This window comes from Mastigoproctus giganteus, chromosome 4 (genome assembly GCF_048544385.1).
Source record: "Mastigoproctus giganteus isolate SK-2022 chromosome 4, ASM4854438v1, whole genome shotgun sequence".
Lineage (NCBI taxonomy): Eukaryota > Metazoa > Arthropoda > Arachnida > Uropygi > Thelyphonidae > Mastigoproctus > Mastigoproctus giganteus.
The window spans coordinates 143,128,665-143,153,073 of NC_143578.1; the positions used below are offsets into that span (position 1 = coordinate 143,128,665).

At 40.0% G+C, this 24,409-nt stretch overlaps 1 protein-coding gene across 1 annotated transcript in view; it reads right to left on the bottom strand.

The window, feature by feature from the left end:
- The window catches only part of opm (transmembrane emp24 domain-containing protein opossum), a 61,589-nt gene that overhangs the window by 19,838 nt on the left and 17,342 nt on the right, over positions 1-24,409 (bottom strand). Inside the window, exon 2 of the mRNA XM_090371814.1 lies at positions 7,055-7,176. Within this exon, the coding sequence (XP_090227940.1) occupies positions 7,055-7,176 (122 nt within the window). The remainder of the gene's footprint in view (positions 1-7,054; positions 7,177-24,409) is intronic.

Consider the following 24,409-nt stretch of genomic DNA (forward strand, 5'->3'; position numbering starts at 1 on the left):
ATATAATTGGTAAATGACTGCTGTTGTGTGGAATATTTAAAATTGTCCATTCTGGAATACAATATGGGGGAACAGATAGTTAAATCAATTGGTGACATAGATCCAATAAAAGGCAAGAATCAGTATTTTGACCAGTGTTTAGTAATGTTAGGTTCAGTTTGTCTAGTAGCATCTCTACTAAGTGTCCTCTATAATGTTTGTCTGTGGGCAGATCCTCACTGTAATAGTAATAATAGTATTCACCATATAGGACAAGAAAGCCACAGGCTTTTGCTTCACTGGTATATTAAAAAAAAACAAAAAAAAAAAAAAAAAACAAGTAGATAAGAAAATACAAATTATATGCTTCCCTCCTCACACATATAATTATCCAGTTGACCTTTGGATTTATTCAAACTGTCAGCCTCAACTACCTGCAAGGACAACTTGTTCCAGCAATCAATGACTTGCTGGCTAAAAAAAAACTTCCTACAATCTAATCGAAACCTCAACCCGTGTAATTTGAATTTATGACCCCTAGTTTTGGAATTCTTTATAACAGTGAGAATTTAACCTTCATTCATTTTACTAATCCCTATCAGAGCCTTATAAACCTCAATCTGGTCACCTCTGCGGTGCCTGGTTCCCCAGCTCTGCAGACCAGAATCTTAGTCTTTCCTCATATGGTAGTTTTCTGCCACAATCTCACCATTTGAGTTGCCAGTCTTTGGACAGACACTTTCAAGAAACTCAGTCTCTTTTTCAGATGAGGTATCCATACTTGAACACAGTATTCCAAACATAGCTTTACACTCTTGATACAGTGGGATTATGGCTTCCCTATCTCTACAGGATAATGTTTGATAAATCATCAATAGGACACCGTGAGCTTTCCTAGTTGCCTGTTTACACTGTTCAGAAAACTTCATAACTGCTCATATTGTAACTGCCAAATCCCTTTCCTCCTCCAGTTTTTAATTCAACCCCACCAAGTGTATAATATTTTTGAGGTTGCTATTACCAAATGTAAGACCTTGTATTTGACAGCATTAAAACATGTCTCTGGATTGCACTCTTAATCATTATCACTAAGATTTCTCCTACCACTGAAGTCAGACTATCCAGTCTGTAGTTACCAACTTCCTCTTAGAACCAATTTTATGTATTGGCGATACATTGACATTTCCCCAATCCACAGGAATCTCCCCAGAGTCCAAAAATGCCTTCATAACTAACCTCAATGGTACAATACACTCACACATGCTCTCCCACAAAAATATACTGTATATACCATCAACTGTTGGAGTCTTACTTGATTTTATGCTCAGTTTTTTTAGTAAATAAGCATCTGTAATTACAATATCACTAATTTCATACGGCTCAGCCTCACTCATACAGCCTCTTCTCAGTTGTTGTTGTTGTTGTTATTTGGTTTTTAGGAGCATTAGCAACTAAGGCCATATTGCTCCGGGATATGCAGTGGTCATTCCCTGACCTTTCCGCATCCTCCATATTTGGTGGTGACGGGCTCGAACCCCGGTCTAATCAAGAAGCGTGTGCTAACGCACCACTGCTCCTTCCCACCTGGCTACGGAGGCACCCTTCTTCTCAGTACGAAGGGTCTTTCATCAATAAAGATCAATGCAAAGTACCTATTCAATTAGATATATTATATATATTCAATTCATCCACAACATCAACCGGGTTATCTAAGACTTCCCCACAACCAGTGCACAAGGGTCTGATCTGATTAGCTTTCTTCTTTGATGTATTCTCACACACAAAAAAAAAAATTCCTTGTCCCCATTCTTTGCTCTCTTAGCCAATGCTTTCTGATACTCAGCCTTGACTTCCCTGATCTTGTTTGTGGTATTATTACAGATCAATTTGTACCTGTTGTAGGCTTCAGTACTTTTCATTGCTCTGTAACTGTCCTATGCTATTTTTTTCTGCTCTATTTGACCAGCCAGCTCAGAAGTCATCAATTTCGGTATCCATTTCCTGCAATATTTTCTTAAAACGTATGTATGCATTCATGGCTTTATGATTTTTGCTTTAAAAGTACCCCATAATTCAAATGTATTTGCCATCCCGTGGCAATCAGCCCAATTCACAGATGCCATAAAGCACCTTAAACTGTCAAAGTACCCCTTCTGAAGTTAAAACCTGTGCCTTTATCTTTAACTACTGCAACATCTGTCTACATCTTCCAACTGATGATTGCATGATCACTTCCTGACAATGGTTCCTCTACATCAGTGGTTCTCAACAGGTGGTTCGCGAACCCCTGGGGGTCTGCAAAAAAAAATACAGAGTTCGCACTAAAAATTCTGTAATGGTGTCTGTTTGTTATTTGGTTTTTAGGAGCATCAGCAACTAAAGCCATATTGCTTCGGGGATATGCGGTGGTCATTCCCTGACCTTTCCGCATCTTCCGTATTTGGTGGTCATGGGCTCGAACCCCGGTCTAATCAAGAAGAGTATACTACGCACTGCTGCTCCTGCCCACCTGGCTACAGAGGTGCCTGCTTAGATTTTGCTTAGATTTCCATAGGTATATTTTTTTAAACTACAAAATGTAACTAATAATAAACAATAAAGTAAAACAAAATTAAATATATAAAGTAAAGAATTTCCAACGAAAGAAACCATATCTCCCATAATTCCTTATACTGTAGTTTTCCATCTTGCAATATATTTTGTTAAATAAATATGTTTACCATACTAAATTTTTTTCATTCCCGAAAACCACTGTTATGTATAGTTAATAATAATTTTTATTATTATGCAATATCACTTATAAAAGCGTATTAGTGGAAATATTTTATAATAAAAATTTAGAACTATTATACGATTTCAGAGAATATAGGCTGTGGTTTGCAAGTCGAAAAAGGTTGGGAACCACTGCTCTACATTAAGACCTGTGATATCATCATCTGATTTGTTAGTAATGATGAGGTCAAGTATATTTTCTCACCTTTAGTACTTTCTCTAAAATGCTGGTACAAATAATAATCATCTAATTTATTTTAAAAAATATTTTAAAGATTAAAGTCACCCATAATAAGACATTCACACTTGCTTTCCCATTCCAACTGCATGTAAAGACTCTCATCATATTCTTCACAATCTTCTGGTCTGCAAATTACTCCCACACTCAATTGTTCCTTTGCTTCCAACTAACTCATACTACGCAGATTCTATGTAGCAGATGTAACTTCAGAATCTCAGCAAAAGCTCTTTTTTGAGCTTAGGCTACTTTTGATAAGAAGCATGACCTTCCACCCCTTCTATCTTCCCTAAATAATTTATACATACTGTAGTGGAACATGTCATCACCAATTTTGGGGTGGCAGAACATTTCTGTTAGCCCTATTATATTAGCATTAATTGTCCTAATCATGAGTTCAAATTCAGCCATTTTATTGACAACACTCCTAACATTACTGCAGACACAGTTGAGACTAAGTAACCTTCTACAGTTTGCTACTCTGACCCCCTCCCTTGAAGTTCTTTAAGTTTGTATCCCAAGCTTTATATTCTCCCTCATTTGAAACATTACTACCCTCAGAACATTTTATCGACATTGGCTGTTGTGGCAACAAACAAGAATTCACGAGGTGAGTGCAAGCAATACGTTGACCCATATCATCAGATCCAAATCAGATAAAAAAATTCAGATCTAATCATCCTTCTCCCCCACCCTAACTAGAGGGAGATGTGCATTGAAGTCACCAAGGAGGCAAAGAGGTTGTGGTATTTACTTTATAAGGTCTCCTAGTTCTTTTAGTTCTTTCAATGTGCAGATATTGTTAGGTGGAAGGTACAGTGATACTAGAGTTAGTATTTTTCAAACTACTACATGTACTACAATAGCTTCTAAGTGGGTCTGAAGCGGAACGTTTCTATAAGATATTTTGTCATCAACTAAAATCGCAATTCCTCCATGTGCAGAAATTGAACAGCTTCTAAATTTTCTATAAGTTGTAAAATTTTTAACTGATGGAGTTACATACGAAGTTAAATTAGCCTCTTGTAAGGAAACAGGTACAGGACTATATTGGAAGATTAAAACAGATATCATCATTACTGCTGTAAATGTCTGCAATTATATTGTATAATTGCTGCATTATTTGGGTTTGAAGTGGAAAGGTGAGTTTGTATGTTTCTTGTGAACAGTTTGCTTTGACAGTCATCATATTTTGTTTTATCATTTTTAAGAAAAAATGAAGCATCCGGAATCTGTACTTTCTTATATATCATCAGTTTGACTAGGTGAAAATCCAGTCTCCATGTCATTTTCTGCATAAAGATCATGTACTGTTTCATCTTGTATTCTCCTTTTGTAATCATCTTGTATGTCCAGGGTTTATAATGCCATTTGAATTTGATTGTGGTAATTCAGTGGCTTGTTGCTGTCATCATTTATTTGGCATTTTATCACTTGGTGTAATTTTAGGCAAATCTGTGATGGGGTATTATTTATTTCATCAACTAAAACAGGTTTAGTAGTAGGTTGATGTGTCAATAGTACAGATTGTACCCATTCAGCAATGGTTGTGTTAAGTAGGACTGATACCTCCATTTGAGATTGTCAACTTTATTTGCTTTCTTGCTTCTTCATATGTAACTTTTATTCTTGATCTTACACTGTTGTATTCTTTTTATCATTTTCCAGAGGTCACATGATTTTGAATATGCTGGATGATTGCACTTGCAATTCAGACATTTGGTAGCCTTTGCAGTACACTCGGTTTGAGAATGATTTTTGACCCAAAATTAAGACAAGTAATTTTGCCTCTGCATGTTTGTTGTCTGAGAGTGACCAAATTATTGACACTTGAAACATTTTAAGGATTTGGGACATATGGTCAGATACTGCAGTATAGGAAGCCTTCTTGAACTGATGTCTGCATATTAGGTGTACTAAAGGTCAATATGATATGTGGTTGGAACAAGCTTATCGTCCTTTGGATCATTATTTGCCTTGCTTCAGTTACTTTCTGTTCTTGAACTTACTTTCTGTTCCTAATTCCATAACCACTTCCTCTTTATGATGTTCAATAAATCCCACTCGCTTATCGCTACTTTTGAGGAGTTCCATGTGTCACAAGTTTCATTGGGATTCCGTTTATAGAGCACATTTTTAATAATAATTCGGCATTCCCTGCTTGTGTGGTTTCAGTTAACAGATCTCCTGACTGGAGTTTGTTTACCATTTTTGGCGGGCCTGCACTGTCTTCGAGACATCTCTTAATGACGAAAGGAGAGAATTTGCTCACCGGCTGGGTTGACAAGGAATGCATTATCAGAAAATGCTGGTGGTCCTGCTTTGTTGAAGTCTGTTCTCATTCCATTCGGAATGACAATTTCAACATCTTTCAGTATGTTCAGTGCCTGTTGGCTCTAGTGGTAGACATGCATTTCAAACCATTGGTTGCTCCTTTTAGCCGTGGGAAAGGGATTTTCTTCTCCCAGGTTATTGCACTGCTCTTGTCAAGGAGACAAGGGCAGTGCCAACCAGTGACTAAGCAATCAGAAAAAGAGAGCAGTACGTTACTTGCATCGTTGGCAGTAATGTCACAAGAGGAGAAAGAGTTTTAAAAAGCTCGTACTCACCCTAGATAACTATTAACACTATAAAATTGCACTAGAAATCGCTTAAAAACTATTGCTTGGCACTCAGGGCCACCAGTAAAGAGGACAAGAGTATCACTAAACATTTCAGGATCACGTGCAGGCATGTGTGTGTGGGTTTTATTTATTTATTTTTTTCCCTTCAACAACATGAAGTTTTTGGGAAAAAAGAACATTTTTGCTGGAAACTCTCACTTCAAAGCCTTCATAGCATATCACAAATAATGCTTCCTCCAACACTGAAAAAAAAAAAAAAAGAAATAATAATGAATAAAAATCTTGCCTTGCTTTTTCTCGCAGCATTACTTGTCTTCTCACAACCTGCTAAATCAGAACCCAACAAAATTCTGTTCTTATGTGGAATACAGTTCCCAAAAATGTGAGCCAGTGCTTCCAAAACTTCTACTCTCCAAAATAGAACACAGATTAGTTATAATGATATCTCTCTTAAAAATTTACTGAACTCCTTTATTTGGACAGCATTCTCCCGAATTAGCATATGTAGTTTTACATCTTTCTTCCAAATCAGATTAGCATTAGTAGAGGCATTTCATGCAAGAAAGCAAGCTTATGCAGCATCAGCCAAAAAAAAAAAAAAAAAAACCACTTCCACTTCACCCTTCTGTTCGTTCAAAATACCTGTCCAGCTGAGCCTTAAACTTATTTAGGCTATCAACTTCCACGACAAGGGATGGAAGTCTGTTCTACCAACCAACCACCCGCTGGCTAAAGGCAAATTTCCGCATGTCTATCCTACATCTGTCTTTCCTCAATTTATGCCCTCTCGGGTGATTCTGAGAAGGAATAAATTATTCTGAGCAAGAGGAAGAATCCCATCAGCATTGAGCATGCTCAAACCATTCAAGGCTTTATACACCTCTATCAGATCACCTCGCTGGTGCCTAGTCTCCAGACACTGTAATTTGCAAAACTTAAGCCTTTCTTTGAAAGGCTTAAGTTTTAATGCCTGCATCAGTTAGTCAATAAGAAAGCTGAATGTTTGCATCTAAATTATTGAACAAAAAAAAAAAAAAAAAAGGTATAATGGGGAAGGTTCCATTAAACAACTTTCACAGTTCATCTCTAAACACACTGCACTGGACAAATTTTTTTCCTTTATTTATTAATCCCTTTTACACCTATTCTTCGGAGCAACCTTCTTATGTGTTTTCTGAAAATTACAATCTACAAAAATTTAAGTCTGATACTAGCAAGTTCAGCTTGTCTTCTCAGCCCTTAATACATATACAAAATAAGAGCACTGCTATAAGTTCAAATAACCTTCTGAATTCAGGATTAACATAAAACACACACATTACAAATGAGAGTAACAAAAAGAAATTAATCTTCGGTGTGGAGAGGGTAGTTTAAGTTTTTATATGGTGAACTTAAGCAATAAATAAAAATAGTGAAGGCTAAATTTCAGATTACAACATACTTGTGCATGGCATCTGCCTGTCTATAATTTGTAATCAGTTCTCTACCACTTGGGGAATAGAAGTGAAAATCAATCTCCAATTCTTGATTAATTTCAACATCTCCAAAACTGGCATCAACTACCTATAAAAATATAGAGATAAAATGCAATATAATAAATTAAAAGTTATTTTCAATTGACATAATTTATTTTGCCCACTAAATGTATAATTGGTATAACATGGAAGTGATGTTACATAATTTCAAAAATATATTGAAGTCAAAATAGAGAAAAAGTTTCCACTGAAATGCTAACCAGTATTTTCAAAATACTATTGTGAAATTAAATTCATTTAATGAAGAAATTAGTCTGTTTCAGACTGTTGATATCCCTTCATAAGGGGGGATACGAAATTTCTGAAGCAGACTTTAATTTTTCATGTTGTGACTTCGGCTAAAAGTTGTCTTTTTTTGCAATACAAATAAGCAGGGCTGGATTAACCATTACCCAAAATATGTGCATGGGGTAAAGATAACAGGGTACATACACATGTTCCATAGCTGAACAACCCTTAGCCCAAAGTTGCAGTAAGGCAGTGCAACAGATTCAGCCACACATGGCTGAATATTTAATATTTTATTAACTGTAATAATATTTCATTACAGTTCAGTCTTTGATATTTTTCTTTTGAATCAGATACAAATGGATGAAAATTGTAAATCGCTATTATTTAAAATATTGACCCAGGACTGGTGAACTTCAGGTTCACATAAGAAGAGCCAGTTGGGAATTTTTCATCACTAATTAACAATGGAATTGCAAAGTCACTGACTTGCGCGGGGGAGGGGGGGGGGATGGAGAGTACTTAGTTTTTAAGAGAAACTGTCTCATCATAAAAATCAATTACAACAGACCAAAACAGATTTCAATGTTGTAAAGAAACCTTTATTATATATGACTGTTTACTATTTTCAAACTGGTTTGAGCATGCTAAGTGATTTTATGGCTCTGAAGTTAAATTGTCCTGCCAACAAGTAAAGAGTACATGGTTCCTCTCCCCTCACCCTACCTGACCTTTCATTATACAGGTGGGCCGAAAGTAGGTATACAGTACTGTATACCTATTTTTGGAACCCTGCATATCATGGGGAGAGAGAGAGAGAGAGAGAGAGAGAGAGAGAGAGAGAGAGAGAGAGAGAGAGAGAGAGAGAGAGAGAGAGAGATATACCCGATCAGTACTATATACCTACTTTTGGCCCACCCTGTATGTGGTGCAGTGGGCAAGTTGAAAGAACAAGATTTCAAGTGTGGAGGAAAAATAGTGATATGAGAAACTCAGATGAGAAGAAAGAGGGTTACTATTTGCCATGAGCTTTGTTTGGTAACCTCAGCATCCCATACAATTTTGGATGCCAGATGTTGTTGTTGTTTGATTTTTAGGAGCATTAGCAACTAAGGGCATATTGCTCCGGGGATATGCGGTGGTCATTCCCTGACCTTTCCGCATTCTCTGTATTTGGTGGGCATGGGCTCGAACCCCGGTCTAATCAAGAAGCGTGTGCTACGCACTGCTGCTCATGCCTACCTGGCTACGGAGGCGTCGATACCAGATGTGATTGAACTCACAGAGAGAATACGTTACAAATGAAAGGAGATCACAGATTTTTTTTTTTAATTGCATAATCACAGTGAGTTATGGAATTTTTTTTTCATCAATTTAATTTTTATAATAAATTTTACATTTATTACACATACTTCTGTAAAGTAGAATAATGTTTGCACTGTTTACATGAGAAAATGCCTCAAATGTTTTGAAGAGATGATTTTAAGAAAGTTTTAGCACAATCCTTCTAAGTAGATCTGTATATATTCTATTTCCACTATATAACACAGTCCCACTAAATGAATTTTTGCACTTACATTTCAAAAAAAATTTCTAAATAGCCAAAATCTGGAAAGCAGTAAGGTTGCCATTTTCTATATGCCCAGCTATCAAATTTATTTAAAAAAAAAAAAAATCTATAATACCAATGTTGTTTTCAAGGCCATGTTTAAATTAAAACTATAGTGTGACTAGGGATATTAGAACTGCAGACAGTGCAAAAAATGGATCTCAAAACCTATCAAATATTTTTAGTGCAGCAACACCGGAAAACCTGTTACAGGTTGTCAGGTGACCACAGAAACTGAACAGACATCAGTCACATACATACGCAAACTTCGGTTTCCGCATTTGTGTCATTACTTCAAAGTAATAAATTATTTTTATCATTTATTATTATTTTTATTAGCTATATGGTGGAAGGAAGCCTGAGGCTTATGCTGCATCAGCCAAAAAAAAAATTCCTGAGTTATCCTGAGAGAGAGAGAGAGAGAGAGAGAGAGAGAGTCAAAAGTAGAAGGGAATCACCAAGAAGAGCAGAATGATGATATCCAGCTCAGGACCCAGGGTGTGCCAAGCCTGTACTCACCAGATGTGAACCCCTGGGGGGTGAATAGGCTTGTTGGATGGTTGCTTGTTTGTTATTTGGTTTTTAGGAGCATTAGCAACTAAGGCCATATTGCTCCGGAATATGCGGTGGTCATTCCCTGACCTTTCCACATCCTCCGTATTTGGTGGTGACGGGCTCGAACCCCGGTCTAATCAAGAAGCGTGTGCTACGCACTGCTGCTCCTTCCCACCTGGCTACGGAGGCGCATTGGATGGTTGCCATAAAAAACTGGATTCCCATAAAAGAAATTTTGGTGTAAAAAAAAAAAAAAAAACACTTTCCATTTCATCCATCCAATTGCTCCAAAAGTTTGTCTAGTTCTTCCTTGAATTTGTTTAAGCTATCAACTTCCACAATGCCAAATAGAATTTTGTTTGCACCAGCAATCTACCACCTGCTGGATAAAAGCAAATTTCTGCACATCTGTTCTACAACTGTCTTACCTCAATTTGAATTTATACCCCCTCAGGATAATCACCTCCTTACCCCAGCTAACAATATTTCTATACAGGGTGATTCACTACCAGTGCGACAAACTTGCAGGAGGTGTAGGGTTTTTTGATTTGATTTTGGTTTTAATGGCGCAAAAACAACTAAGGTTATACTGCGCCAGGAAACGATTAAAATATCAACAAAGATAAATTCTGGTAACCTTTAAAAAGGTTACCTCGTCAAATTGTTATTTATATATATAAGGCAGTATACGTTTAAAAGTAAATTATCCAATTTATATATGTGTGTATATATTAATAGCTTGTAAAAACTTAAAAACTCCCGACACGTGGTCGTTGTCTGATAAAATCTGACTGAGTGTATAAGGCTCAGTCGGATGAGTAAAAGCGGTAAAATGTATATTGCGAACATGGGTAAAATGAACGCAATCTATTAAAATATGCTTTAAAGTTAAAATGGTGTCGCAAGACTTGCACATTGGAGGGTCATCCGCCCTCAGCAGAAAAGAATGTGTCAGATGACTGTGTCCTATGCGGAGTCGAGCAAGAACAACTTCCTCGCTCCGATTCCTGCGCAGACTAGACTGCCATGTTTCTATTACAGGTATAATTTATTTGTTCTCTCTCTATGCCATATTTCTTGCCATTGGGTATATATCTTGTTGCGTATTATTTGCCTGTAGTCTGTATAGGGGACTGACAGGCAACGATTATTAGTGGGTGTTGCTGATTTGGCTGCAGTGTCAGCCAAATCATTTCCCTTTATCCCAATGTGGCTAGGAATCCAGCAGAAGCGGATATCAAACTTGTATTTATGAAGAGAATGTATCTTCTGCTGAACCCGACAGAGAACTGGATGAGAGTTGTGTCTCAGAGATAATAAAGCCTGTAATACACTCAAAGAGTCAGAATATATTATTGAACTTTGGCATTGACAAGTTCGAATGTGATCCAAGGCTAGCTCTATAGCATACAGCTCTGCACTGTATATGCTGGATTCAGGAAGAATCTGCTGAGATATTATAGTGTCCGGAAAGACAACAGCAGATCCTAAGCACGATTCAGACTTCAAGCTGTATGTGTAAACGGGCAGGAAGTCTGAGTGCTCAGCTCAGTGTGCAGAATAGAGCTGCTGGTAGAGAGATGATGAGGTCTCAGACTTTACCCATTTCTTAAGGGAAAAGTCGCACGATGGGGTATGAGCATGCCAGGGTGGAAGAGTTTCTTTTGGTGTTTGTGCAACCTTGTCTACCATGATGTTAAATTCTCTGAGTAGCTCTTGGACATGAATACCAAAAGGTTTGGCAGTCTGACGGGTATTGTACAAGTTTTCCCAACGTGGCTCAAAAACGGATGTCCATGTAGGATGGTCTGGCAGGGATTTCAACTTTAAAGCATAGTTTAAAGACAACTTACGTCGAAGACAGCTTAGACAGCTTACGTCGAAGGGATAACGATGGTTCGTTTGCTTCGACGTATAAGCTCTGGACAGGAGATGTTCGAAAAGCTGCAGTAGCGATACGGATAGCCTGATGGTGAACAGGGTCCAGCCATCGAAGGACACTATCTCTAGCTGAGGAGTATACCTGGGCCCCGTAGTCTAATTTGGATCGTACAAGTGCACGGTAAATACGTAGTAGGGTGCACCTGTCTGCTCCCCAACGCGTGGAGGAGAGAGAGTGAAGAATATTTAGTCCCCTCATGCATTTTGTACAAAGTTGACGAATATGTTCGAGAAAGGTCAACTTTTTATCAAACACAAGTCCCAAGAATTTTGTCTGACACTACTGGAATAGCATTTTGTCCGAGCCTTAATTCAGGTTCAGGATGAAGATTACGCTTACGACAAAAGTGTACGCAAACGGTCTTCTCTGGCGAGAATCTGAAGCCATTTGCAGGTGCCCAGGAATTAAGGCGATTGATGGCTTGTTGCAGTTGTCTTTCAATAACCCTCATGTTGCATGACTGACAAAATATGCTAAAGTCATCAACATAGAGGGCACTGTTTATAGTTGGAGGAAGTTGTTCTGTGATGGAATTTATTTTGATGGCAAAAAGCGTGACACTTAAAACTAATCCTTGTGGTACTCCCTCCTCTTGGCTAAACGAACGAGAGAGTGAGGATCCCACACGAACTTGGAAAGATCGATTGGCTAAAAAGTTTTTAATAAAAATGAGGAGATGCCCTCTAAGACCAAGGCTATGCAAATCTTTTAAGATGCCAAATTTCCAAGTTGTGTCATACGCTTTTTCCATGTCAAAGAACACTGACACCAAGTGTTCGCGTTTTAGGAAAGCATCCCGGATGGATGTTTCCAGTCTAATTAAATGATCAAGAGTTGATCTGTTTTTTCGGAAGCCGCACTGGATGTTGGAGAGAAGATCATTCGATTCTAAATACCACATTAACCGAAAATTAACCATTCTCTCCAGGATTTTGCACAGACAGCTAGTCAGAGCAATAGGACGGTAATTAGTAACGAGTTTAGGATCCTTTCCTGGCTTCGCAAAGGCAAGCGTAAGGGCCATGCACCAGGAATCCGGAAATAGCTCTTTATATAGATTCTATTATACAAAACAAACAAGCGATCCATAGATGTAGATGAGAGATGTTTAAGCATTTCATAATGGATGCCATCTGGTCCAACAGCACTTGCCTTGGAATGATAGAGAGCTCTTTTTAATTCTTGCAGTGTGAAGGGCACATTGTAGGGAAAAAGGCCTTTCGATGAGAAATTTAGTGCCTCTTTTTCTCTTTTATGTTTCAGGACCAGGAACTCTGGGGGATAGGATGATATCCCAGAGATGTTTGAAAATGTTTTCCCAAGAGCATTGGCTATTGCAGTGGGCTCTGCAATATTGCATCCATTACAGTTTAGGATCGAAGAAGGGTGGGATGTATATTTTCCCTTCATTTTTCGGATTTTATCCCAGACTACCTTAGAGTTGGTAGACTGGTTAATAGATGATGTAAAACGGATCTCAGATTCCTTTTGACTCTGATGGCGAATGTAGCGTGCTTTGGCTCGTGCATGCTTGAAGGCTATTAGATTAACAGTGGTAGGATATCGGCGGAATATCCCCCACGCTTTATTTTGAGCCTTTTTGGCTGCTGTGCATTGTGAATTCCACCATGGTTTGAGAAACGGTGGAAACCGGGCAGATGTTTTTGGAACAGCATTCGAAGCTGCTTGGACTATAATTTCTGTGATGTACGTTACTGCATCATTGATAGGCTCCTGACTGACGGTACTGAGGTCAAAATTTGCCCGATGTTGGAAGGCAGTCCAGTCAGCCTAATTAGTCTTCCACAGTGGTAGCCTGAAAGGAAGACATGGCCTCCCACTGTGTAACGAGGTTATCACAGGGAAGTGATCACTTCCATATGGATTCTCCTCCACTTCCCAAGTGAGTGAAGGGAGTAGAGAAGGGGAGCAGATAGAGAGATCAATGGCAGAAAAAGTACGGGTAGGCATGTGGAAGAAGGTGTTTGTTCCAGTATTTAGAAGGGAAAGGTCATTGTCATTTAGCATACGCTCCATGACTCGTCCCCTTCCGTTGATGTTAGCACTACCCCACAGGGTATTATGTCCATTAAAATCCCTGAGAAGTAAGAAAGGGGGAGGCAACTGCGTTACAAGATCATCAAGGTCTTTCTGGGAGATGTCAGTCCCAGGTGGCAAATAAATAGAGCACACTGTTAATAAAAATCCCACTGTAAGGCAAATTGCAACAGCCTCTATGCTAGTTGTAATTAGCAAGGGCTGAACTGGGGTCTGGTTCCCCACAAGGATAGCCACTCCTCTATGAGCAGGACCATCCACAATTCTGCCCTTACGAAAAAGTGTTATATTATGCATGGTGGGGTTATCATTTGCCTTTAGATAAGTCTCCTGCAAGCAAAAGCAAACTGGCTCGTGCTTTTGCATGAGGGCCTTGATGTCATCAATATTTTGCCGGAATCCACGACAATTCCATTGTAGGAATTTAGCCATTATTTTGGCTTGGTAGGTCTGTCAGGCGGCTTCCGAGGTAGTGAGGGCTTACTTTTGTCAGTCTTGGATTTATCTTTTTTGGGGAAGAATGGACGCTGTCCCGTGTCCATTTCTTCCTCCGCAAAGAGTTCCAAGACTGATTCATCCGGTACCTCCTTATTCTCTACATCCATTGTTTCTGGTGTTACAGGTGGCTCTTCCGAACTTTTTAGCTCTTCTTTACCACTTTGTTTTGGTAGTAGTGGAGCACTAGGAGGTACGGATACAGGAATAGCAGCTGACTGCGTTTTTTTGGTGGGCTTTTGTGAGCTTAATAAATAGCGTGCAATCGGTGTGAATGACTCTCTTGGTGGTATAGTCATCTCTGTTTGTGTGCACTTCGCAGAAACTTTCTGAGCATATGAAGGCTTCCCGCTATTTATTGGTTGTATGCGTTTTCTAGCCTCTGGGTAGGAAATGTTTAGCTCCGTTTTTAATTTTTGTATCTCCTTTTCGTCCTTCCACCGCTGGCATGCTCGAGAGTATGCAGGGTGCTCTCCTTGGCAGTTAATACAATTAGGCTTAGGAGCTATACATTCCTTGCTCTCGTGATCTTTAGCACCAAATCGAGCACAGGCAGGGTTACCACGACAAGCTGTTTGTGAGTGGCCGTACTTTTGACATTTAAAACACCTCAGTGGGTTTGGAATGTAAATCCTCTCTGAGCAGTTTAAGTACCCTGCCTTGATGGAACTTGGAGGCCGTGGGGTGTTGAATGTTAGGATGAGAACTCGGGTAGGGACGAGATTCCCATTCTTACGCATAGATATTAGCTTGACAGCTGTTACTCCTTGTTCTTTTAATTCAGAGCAGATCTCTTCTTCAGAAACGTGAAGAAGATCCCACTCTGATATGACACCTCGTGAAGAGTTCAAAGTTTTGTGAGGGGTTACAATGATGGGTATTCCCCCTATAGATGTGGCTTTCAAAATTTTTTCTGCTTGATTTGTGTTTGATGCTTCAATTAGAATATCTCCAGAACGCAGCCGTTTTACGGATTTGGGTGAACCTGCCATCCCTTCTAATCCTTTCTGGATAAAGAAAGGTGACATTTTCCCTATTGACTGCTCTCCGGTGGAATGGAGAATTAGGAAAAGAGGTGTCACAGGTGGTGTTTTCTCCTCAGTTCTGGCTCCTTTAGCAGAATTGCTCTCACTTTCATCCGACGATCGATTAGGTAGGGGCCTTGTTGGGGCCCCAGAAAAAGAGGGATTTAAATTACTCATAAGAGTAAAGAGAAAGTGTCTGATGCCTAAGTACCGCACCCACCACGGAGCCCTACGAGGGGATGCCCACTCGTGAACCAGCAGGTACTGCGTACACGAATGGGATGCCGAGTTCGCTTAGGAGCACCATACCCACGCTACCAATAAGTCTTTATCCCGTCCCAGGACCAAAGGGAGGGAGACTTATTGGAACGCAGTTGACCCTAGCAGTAAAAAACCACCCGCCGATTGATCCCAGTCGGGCCGGTCCGGGACCTCCCGTCTTGTCGAAGAAGGGGCCAAAGTGGTGTATTAAGGCTGGGCCCCTCAACCACCAGGATCACCCTTTCCGAAATCCACGGGTCGCGGCGCACGGCTGCACACGCTGGATTCCAATGATGTAACCCTGGAACCAAGGTATGGGCATTAGATCCCAGTGATGCTAATCTGGAAAACCAGCAGCATCACTGGGAGGTCCCCTCACCACGTACAGGTGCCCCCATTGAGGGGCGGTGTAGGAGGCACAAAGACGAATCGGAATCACATAGCATTGCAGGGTCCGAAATGCCTTCGTCATGTGGTAGAGGACATTGAGGGGGAGGTCGCGTGAACAGTGATCATGTTGGAAGTCAGCATTGCGAACCGTTTCTGTTGAGGAAACGAAGTAGCAAAAGTCCTCCGGAGTGGATAATCCGTAGCTCCAATGATTGGACGCGTTGCAGATGGTATGAACTCATTTGGTTTGTTGACAGTATCCTCCATACAGTGGATTGGGAAATACCCAATCATTGGCCTATCGCTCGAGGACTTGTACTCTGATTGCCTTCTGCAAGACGTAGGACATTCTCCTCATTGTCTGGCATCCTTGTTGTTCGCTCTTGATTCATGATACCTCTCGTGAAACAACCAGTCTCACGTAACCTTCTGTGCACTCGTGCGAAAATCATATGATGAGGAGCACGCCTGTGCAGGAAACGTTCCTGGTACAAGCGCAGAGCGGCGCGGCGTTACAGTCCACAGCTCCATACGCGAGGTGCATGTCGGCCAGTTCAACGTTTGAATACTCGTCCATCCTACTGCCTCGGGAACTGGTTCGCAAATGCTGACTTCCAGCGGGAGTCAGCATTTGCTGTTCACACGACCTCCCATTCAACGTCCTCTACCGCATGACGAAGCCATTTCGGACCATGCAATGCTATGTGATTCCAATTCGTCTTTGTGCCCCCTACACCTCCTGCAAGATTGTCACACTGATAGTGAATCACCCTGTATATCATTAACAAGACTTCTTGACCTGCTTTGGCAGTCTGTCTGACCTGCTCAGAAAACTTGATATCTGACTGCACAATTCCCCCCGCCCCCAACAGATCTTTTTCAATCTCTAATCACCTGAGTGTAGTACAGCAGAGTTGGTACGTTACTCTGGGATTATTGCTAACTATATGCAGTATTTTGTATTTGTCAACTTTAAACTTCAGTTGCCACCTCTTAGCCAATCTGGACTGAGAGGTGGCAACATTAAACTGAGAGGAAGTTTAATGTTTCTTTAACCAGTGACTTCATTATTTTATCAAGAACAGAGGTTAACAAGTCTGTAATTACTCATGTCACCCTCTGATCGCCTTTTGTGAATTGGGGATACATTTGCACATCTCTAGTCCATAGGGTCCTCCCCTGAATCCAAGGATGCTCTCATAATTATGGCTAAGGGCATGCTTACTTGATTTGCTGTCTCCTTTAATATAACTGGATTGATGCCATCCACCCTAGTTGCCTTTCTTATGTTTAACTTCAAGAATTTTTCCTCCGCTTTGCTCTCAGTTATTACAAAATCATTTGGCTCCCTGCTAGAGTTTGATAAACTTCCAGCCTCACCTCCCCTTCCCGATAGAATTCCTTACATCTGAATGTAGAAGCAAAATACTCATTTAATTTGTCAGCTACCTAAGCAGAATCATCAACAGCAAACCACTGATATTAAGTGGACCAACCTGATACATCCCCATACTTCTAGAGTTTATATAAGTAAAGAATTCCTTCCTGTTTTTCTTAGCATTCTTTGCCAAAGATTTCTCGTAATATGCCTTCACCTGCCTAACCTCCTTTGTGACTTGATTATAGACTAGTTCAGGGGTGGGGAACCTTTTTACATTGGAAGGCCAAATTTTATTTAACCAAGATACTATTAGGCTGCATGCTGAGAATTAAATATATACAAAAAAAATTATATTTCTGTAGGTATATTTACAATTTTAATTACAGCCTGTTATTGTATGAGGAATTTAAACAAACAAATTAGTGAAGACATTTATTTGTTTAGCAAAGATGATAACAAAACCAACTTGGACAACTAATACGTATGAATTTATACAATAAACTATTTAATGACTTTTTTGCAACTGCTTAATGCCAGATAGTCTGATATTTGGTTCCAACATCATTGAGCATAGTTTTAATAGGTCCTCCAAGTGAATACCTGTCATCTGAGATCTCAAGCTCATTTTAATTTGTGTCATGTTGCCATGAAAATGTTGATTCACAACAGGAGGTTGGAGCCAACCCCAGGGGCTCACATCTGGCGAGTATGGGCTGGGCACACCCAGAGTCCTGAGCTGGATATCATCATTCTTCTCTTTCTTGGCGATTCCCTTCTACTTCTGACTCTTGTTCTCTCTCTCTCTGAGAGTAGGAAATTGAGAGTAGGAGTGTGCTATAGGCCTAATGACTCTGATGAGTACAATAAGGAACTGTACAGGGAAATAGAGTGGGCCAGTAAATCAGAGAGTCTTATAATGGGAGATTTTAATTTCCCAGATATTGACTGGAATTTGGGGGCTGGTTACTCACACACTAGCAGGGCTTTTGTGGATTTATTGGATGATTGCTTTCTACATCAGCATGTTCGGGAAGCAACTAGAGGGAGTAATACTCTTGATTTGATTATCAGCAGTGATTCTTCATGCATTAAGAATCTGCAGATAAATGAACCACTAGGTGGCAGTGATCACAGTGTGCTGAAGTGGGATTTACTCAAAGAGGTAACTACCATTAGGGGTAAAGGGAAGGGTTATTGCTTCCGTAAAGGCGACTACGATGGACTGAGACAGTATTTAAATTCTATACAGTGGGACCAACTGATGATGTTACCAACAGCAAATTCAAAATGGGAAGCTTCAAAGAACTTATCTTGGAAGCTACTAGGCTTTACATACCAACTAAGAAATATTGTTCAAGGTTTAGGCCAAAATGGATGTCAGATGAACTAATGAGGCATATGGCAGAGAAGAAAAATGCATGGGATACTTACAAATTAACACATGACACAGAAGCCTATGATAGATACAAGTTGATATGCAACCAAGTTACAAAGGAGGTTAGGCAGGCGAAGGCAGATTACGAGAAATCCTTGGCAAGGGATGCAAAGAAAAACAGCAAAGAGTTCTTTACTTATGTAAACTCTAGAAGGAAGGGGATGAATCAGATTGGTCCACTTGATATTGATGGGTCAACTGTTGATGATCCTGCTCAGGTAGCTAACAAACTAAATGAATATTTTGCATCGACATTCACACATGAGGAGTTATTCAGCAAGGGGAATGCCAGAGGTGTATTCAACTATAGCAGTAAGTTACAGAATCTTGAAATAACTGGGAGTAAAGTGGAGGAGAAACTGTTGAAGGTAAACACAAGAAAGGCACCCGGGGTGGATGGGATCTATCCAGTTATATTAAAGGAGGCAGCAAAGGAAGTAAGCAAACCCTTAGCCATAATTATGAGAGCTTCCTTGGACTAAGGGGAGGTACCCATAGACTGGAAATGTGCAAATGTGACCCCAATTCACAAAGGAGGATCAAAGGCTGACACAAGTAACTATAGACCTGTGAGCTTAACTTCTGTTCCAGGAAAATTAATGGAGGCACTGGTTAAAGAAGCACTGCAGGATCATTTAGACAAGACTTCAGTTATAGCTCAGACACAGCATGGTTTTGTTAAGGGGAAGTCTTGCCTGACCAACTTGATTGGATACTATGATGCAGTCACAAGAGAACTGGATGCAGGGAATAACTTTGATATTATATACTTGGATCTTAGAAAGGCTTTTGATACTGTTGCACATGGAAGACTGCTACACAAATTGGAGCAGTGTGACATTGGAAGCAAATTGCTGCTATGGATAAAGGGGTGGTTGAGTGGGAGAAGACAGAGAGTGGTAATCAATGGACACTGCTCATCGTGGACTAATGTTATTAGTGGAGTCCCTCAGGGCTCAGTGTTGGGTCCATTATTGTTTTCTGTATTTATAAATGATATTGATGATGGTATATCAAGCTTAATGTCCAAGTTTGCAGATGATACAAAGGTTGGCAGGGTTGTCAAGGACACTACTGACACTATGCTGCTGCAACAGGATCTGGAAAGGTTGAGCAGATGGGCTGAGAGGTGGCAAATGAAGTTTAACATTGACAAATGTAAAGTACTACACATGGGAAACAGCAACCCCAGAGCAACGTATCAACTCTGTGGTACTACACTGACAGTGGTAGAGAATGAAAGGGACTTGGGGGTGATTGTGCAGGCAGATATGAAGTTCTCTGAGCAGTGCAGACGGGTTGCAAGAGTAGCTCATGGAGTATTGTCAATGATATACAGGAATTTTTCCAGCAGGCATAAGGAGGTGATTATTCCATTGTATAAGGCAATGGTCAGGCCACACCTAGAGTACTGTATACAGGTCTGGAGGCCTCATTTCAAGAAGGATGTAGAGCTGCTGGAACGAGTACAGAGAAGGGCAACAAGATTAGTGAATGGAACAAAGGGGTGCTCTTACGAAGAAAGGCTTAAGTTTTGCAAATTACAGTGTCTGGAGACGAGGCACCAGCGAGGTGATCTGATAGAGGTGTATAAAGCCTTGAATGGTTTAAGCATGCTCAATGCTGATGGGATTCTTCCTCTAGCTCAGAAAAATCACCTGAGAGGGCATAAATTCAAATTGAGGAAAGACAGATGTAGGATAGACGTGCGGAAATTTGCCTTTAGCCAGCGGGTGGTTGGTTGGTGGAACAGACTGCCATCCCTTGTGGTGGAGGTTGATAGCCTAAATAAGTTTAAGGCTCAGCTGGACAGGTATTTTGAACGAACAGAGGGGTGAAGTGGAAGTGGGTTTTTTTTTTTTTTTTTTTTTGGCTGATGCTGCATAAGCTTGCTTTCTTGCATCAAATGCCTCTACTAATGCTAATGCTAATGCTCTCTCAGGGTAATTCAGAAATTTTTTTTTTTTTGGCTGGTGCAGCATAAGCCTCAGGCTTCCTTGCACTATATGGCTAATGATAATAATGGTAATAAAACAAGATAGCATTCAATGAGCATGTTGACATAGACGTGTATTCAACAGCATTTTTCCATATATTTAAAGAGGATCCTTCTTCGTGTCAAATAGAGACTTCAGAATACAGGAACTCCCTGACTTACGTAAGGGTTGCTTTTACCCATGCTTGTGCAGCATTTCAAGTGTGCTCGCTGAATTGATTGAATCAAAAAAGAAATGTTCAATGAACAAGTAAATAGAATTATTTGTTGTATTTATTGAATTTTTTATCTCACGTGCAGGAAAAATTACAAAAGTGTGCAATTTAAAAAAATTTTAAAATTACAAAAAAAGAGAGGAGAGAGGCATAACGTCAGTAAGTTTTATCTCTCGAGCATCATTGCCCGAATCAACGTCTTCAGCTGATAAGTATGCCGCTGCGGAGGTTTAGAAGGGGTTGGCGGCTCAATCTTACGAAAGAGCACATTAATGGATGACTGGACAATGGCTTTTTTTTCTTTTCATCGTAGATTTCTTTGTAGCAAGCAAGCACATCATTCAACCCTCTGTTAACTCTTAAGAATCGTTCGCTGTCAGGATCCATCTTCTCAAACCTCGCCATTGGCGACGCAATTTCACGAAATTGCCATTGCCATCTCTCTGGTGATGAAGTGTCTCGGCTCCTCGTTTGGTTCATCTTAAGCTTCGTCAGCATTTTGTTTGGAAATTCTTTCCTTTTTCTTTGGAAAGAAGAAAAAGGCTTTCTTCTTCTTCCATGAACTACTCCACGTCTTTGGCATCAACCTCCAACTGAAGTAGCTCTGCAACCTTTGCAATTTTATCTGTAACCTCTTCATATGACTCGTCTTTTACAAACTCTTCAAAGCCTTTTACGTTCCGTGGGCGTATTTTTTTCCATGCGCCATTTAAACAATTTTAGTAATTTCCATCCAGGCCTTATTAATGTTTAAGACAGCGTGGTAAATATTGTAAGATTTCCAAAAGTCTCAACTTAAATTTTTCTCATCATCTAATTCTGACAATGCCTGAGCAAATGTTGTACGTAAATAGTATGCTTTTAAATTCGAAATAACACCCTGATCCATAAGTTGGATGAGTGAAGTTGTGTTTGGCAGTAGAAATATGACTAACATTCAAATTGAAATCATCTAGATGCGTAGGATGTCCAGGAACATTATCTAATAGAAGCAAAATCTTGAAAGGAACGTTGTTGTCTTTACAACAACGTTATACCGATTAACAGGAACTAGTTGTTGTTGGTGACTCTATTGTCAGGGAAACGGGGAACATCCTTTGTAAAAAGGATAGGTGGAACAGGACCAGGGTATGTCTGCCAGGGGCAAAGGTTGATGACGTTGTAGAGCGGATATCATCTTTCAAGGGCACAAAAGGTGATATAGTTGTACACGTTGGCACTAATGATATTAAGAGTAGGAGACCGGCAGAATTACTCAACAAGTACAGGTCACTGTTGAAAAAAAGCCGTGAAATAGGGTTGAATTTGAAAGTGTCTGCAATTCTGCCCAGACACGATAGGAGGGAGTATATGATGAGAGCCTTGTCGATCAATTCGGCCCTGGAAAGATTGTGCAAGGCTCAAGGGGTAGAATTTTTTTCAGCCTGGACTGTACTTGTTAATAGGAGAGATTGCTTCTACAGGGATGGGATACACTTAAATAGAAAGGGTGCAAGAATATTTGCTGATGCTATCGAGGCAGTGTTAGGTGGGTCGGAAAACTGCTAGTTTGGGGGGATACAAAGACTAATAGTTTAACAGTAACCGCAGGCAGAGGTGAAGGCGATTCTTGCACAACTTCTATTAGAATAAGAAGCGACCTGGAGCGAGGGGTGTTGGGGGTTTCAGGGACGGATGGCAGTCATCATGGAATAGTTGGGTATATGGGATGTGTTAGGGTAACCAGGAATAGGCATAGGAGCATGTATGCTTGCATGTATACCAATGCTAGAAGTATAGTAAATAAATTTGATGAATTTGAAGTGTTGGTCAAGACATCAAAGGCGGATATTGTTGGGATAGCAGAGACGTGGTGTCACAAAGATATAAGGAATGCAGAACTGGAATTTGGGGAGTACAATGTGTACAGAAAGGATAGACAGGACAGAAAGGGAGGGGGTGTTATGCTGTTAATTAAGAAAAACATAAAATCAAAGGAAGTGCACCCAGTTAATATAGATGAACAGTGCTCTGTTGAGTCAGTTTGGTGCGAGATAAGCACTGCGAAAGGAAAAATAAGGGTAGGAGTGTGTTATAGGCCTAATGACTTGAATGAGTACAATGAACAATTGTACAGAGAAATAGAGTGGGCCAGTAAATCTGAATGTCTTATAATGGGGGATTTTAACTTCCCAGATATTGACTGGAACTTGTGGGTTGGTCACTCACACACCAGTCAGACTTTTGTGGATTTATTGGATGATTGTTTTCTGCAGCAGCATGTTCGAGAGGCAACCAGAGAAAGTAACACTCTTGATCTGGTTATCAGCAGTGATCATTCGTGTATTAAGAATTTGCAGATAAAGGAACCACTAGGTGGCAGTGATCACAGTGTGCTGAAGTGGGATTTACTCAAAGAGGTAACTACCGTCAGGGGTAAAGGAAAGGGTTTTTGCTTCCGTAAAGGGGAGTACAGTGGTCTCAGACAGTTTTTAAATTCTGTACAGTGGGATCAACTGACGATGTTACCAACAGTAAATTCTAAGTGGGAAGCATTCAAGGAATTAATCGTGGAAGCTACTAGACTTTATATACCGATTAAGAAATATCGTTCAAGGTTTAGGCCTAAATGGTTATCAAATGAACTAATGAGACTCGTGACAGAGAAGAAAAATGCATGGGATGCATATAAATTATCAGGTGACGCAGAAGCCTGTGGCAGATATAAGCTAGTCTGTAATCAGGTCACAAAGGAGGTTCGGCAGGCGAAGGCGGATTACGAGAAATCTTTGGCAAAGGATGCTAAGAAAAACAGCAAGGATTTCTTTACTTATATAAACTCTAAAAGGAAGGGGATGAATATGATTGGTCCACTTGACATCGATGGTTCGACTGTTGATGATCCTGCTCAGATAGCAAACAAACTGAATGAGTATTTTGCATCTACATTCACACGTGAGGAATTATTACAGTTTGAAAATGGAAGAAGGTTATCAAATTGTAGCAGTGTGCTTAATGATTTTGTAATAACTGAGAGCAAAGTGGAGGAGAAATTGTTGAAGTTAAACATAAGAAAGGCACCTGGGGTGGATGGGATCTATCCAGTTATTTTAAAGGAGGCGGCAAAGCAACTAAGCAAACCCTTAGCCATAATTATGAGAGCATCCTTGGACTCAGGGGAGGTTCCCACGGACTGGAGATGTGCAAATGTGTCCCCAATTCACAAAGGTGGATCGAAGGGTGACACGAGTAATTACAGACCAGTTAGTTTAACTTCTGTTCCGGGTAAAATAATGGAGTCACTGGTTAAAGATGCATTGCAGGATCATCTAGACAAGACTGCAGCAATAATTCAAACACAGCATGGGTTTGTTAAGGGAAAGTCTTGTCTGACAAATTTGATTGGTTATTATGATGTGGTCACAAAGGAACTGGATGCGAAAAATAATTTTGATATCATATACTTGGATTTCAGGAAAGCTTTTGACACTGTTGCGCATGGAAGACTACTGTACAAATTGGAGCAGAATGGTATTAAGGGTAAGTTGCTACAATGGATAAAAGGATGGTTAAGTGGGAGAAGACAGAGGGTGGTAATCAATGGGTGCTGCTCTTCATGGACTAATGTTATTAGTGGAGTCCCACAGGGTTCGGTGTTGGGTCCACTGTTGTTTTGTGTATTTATCAATGAT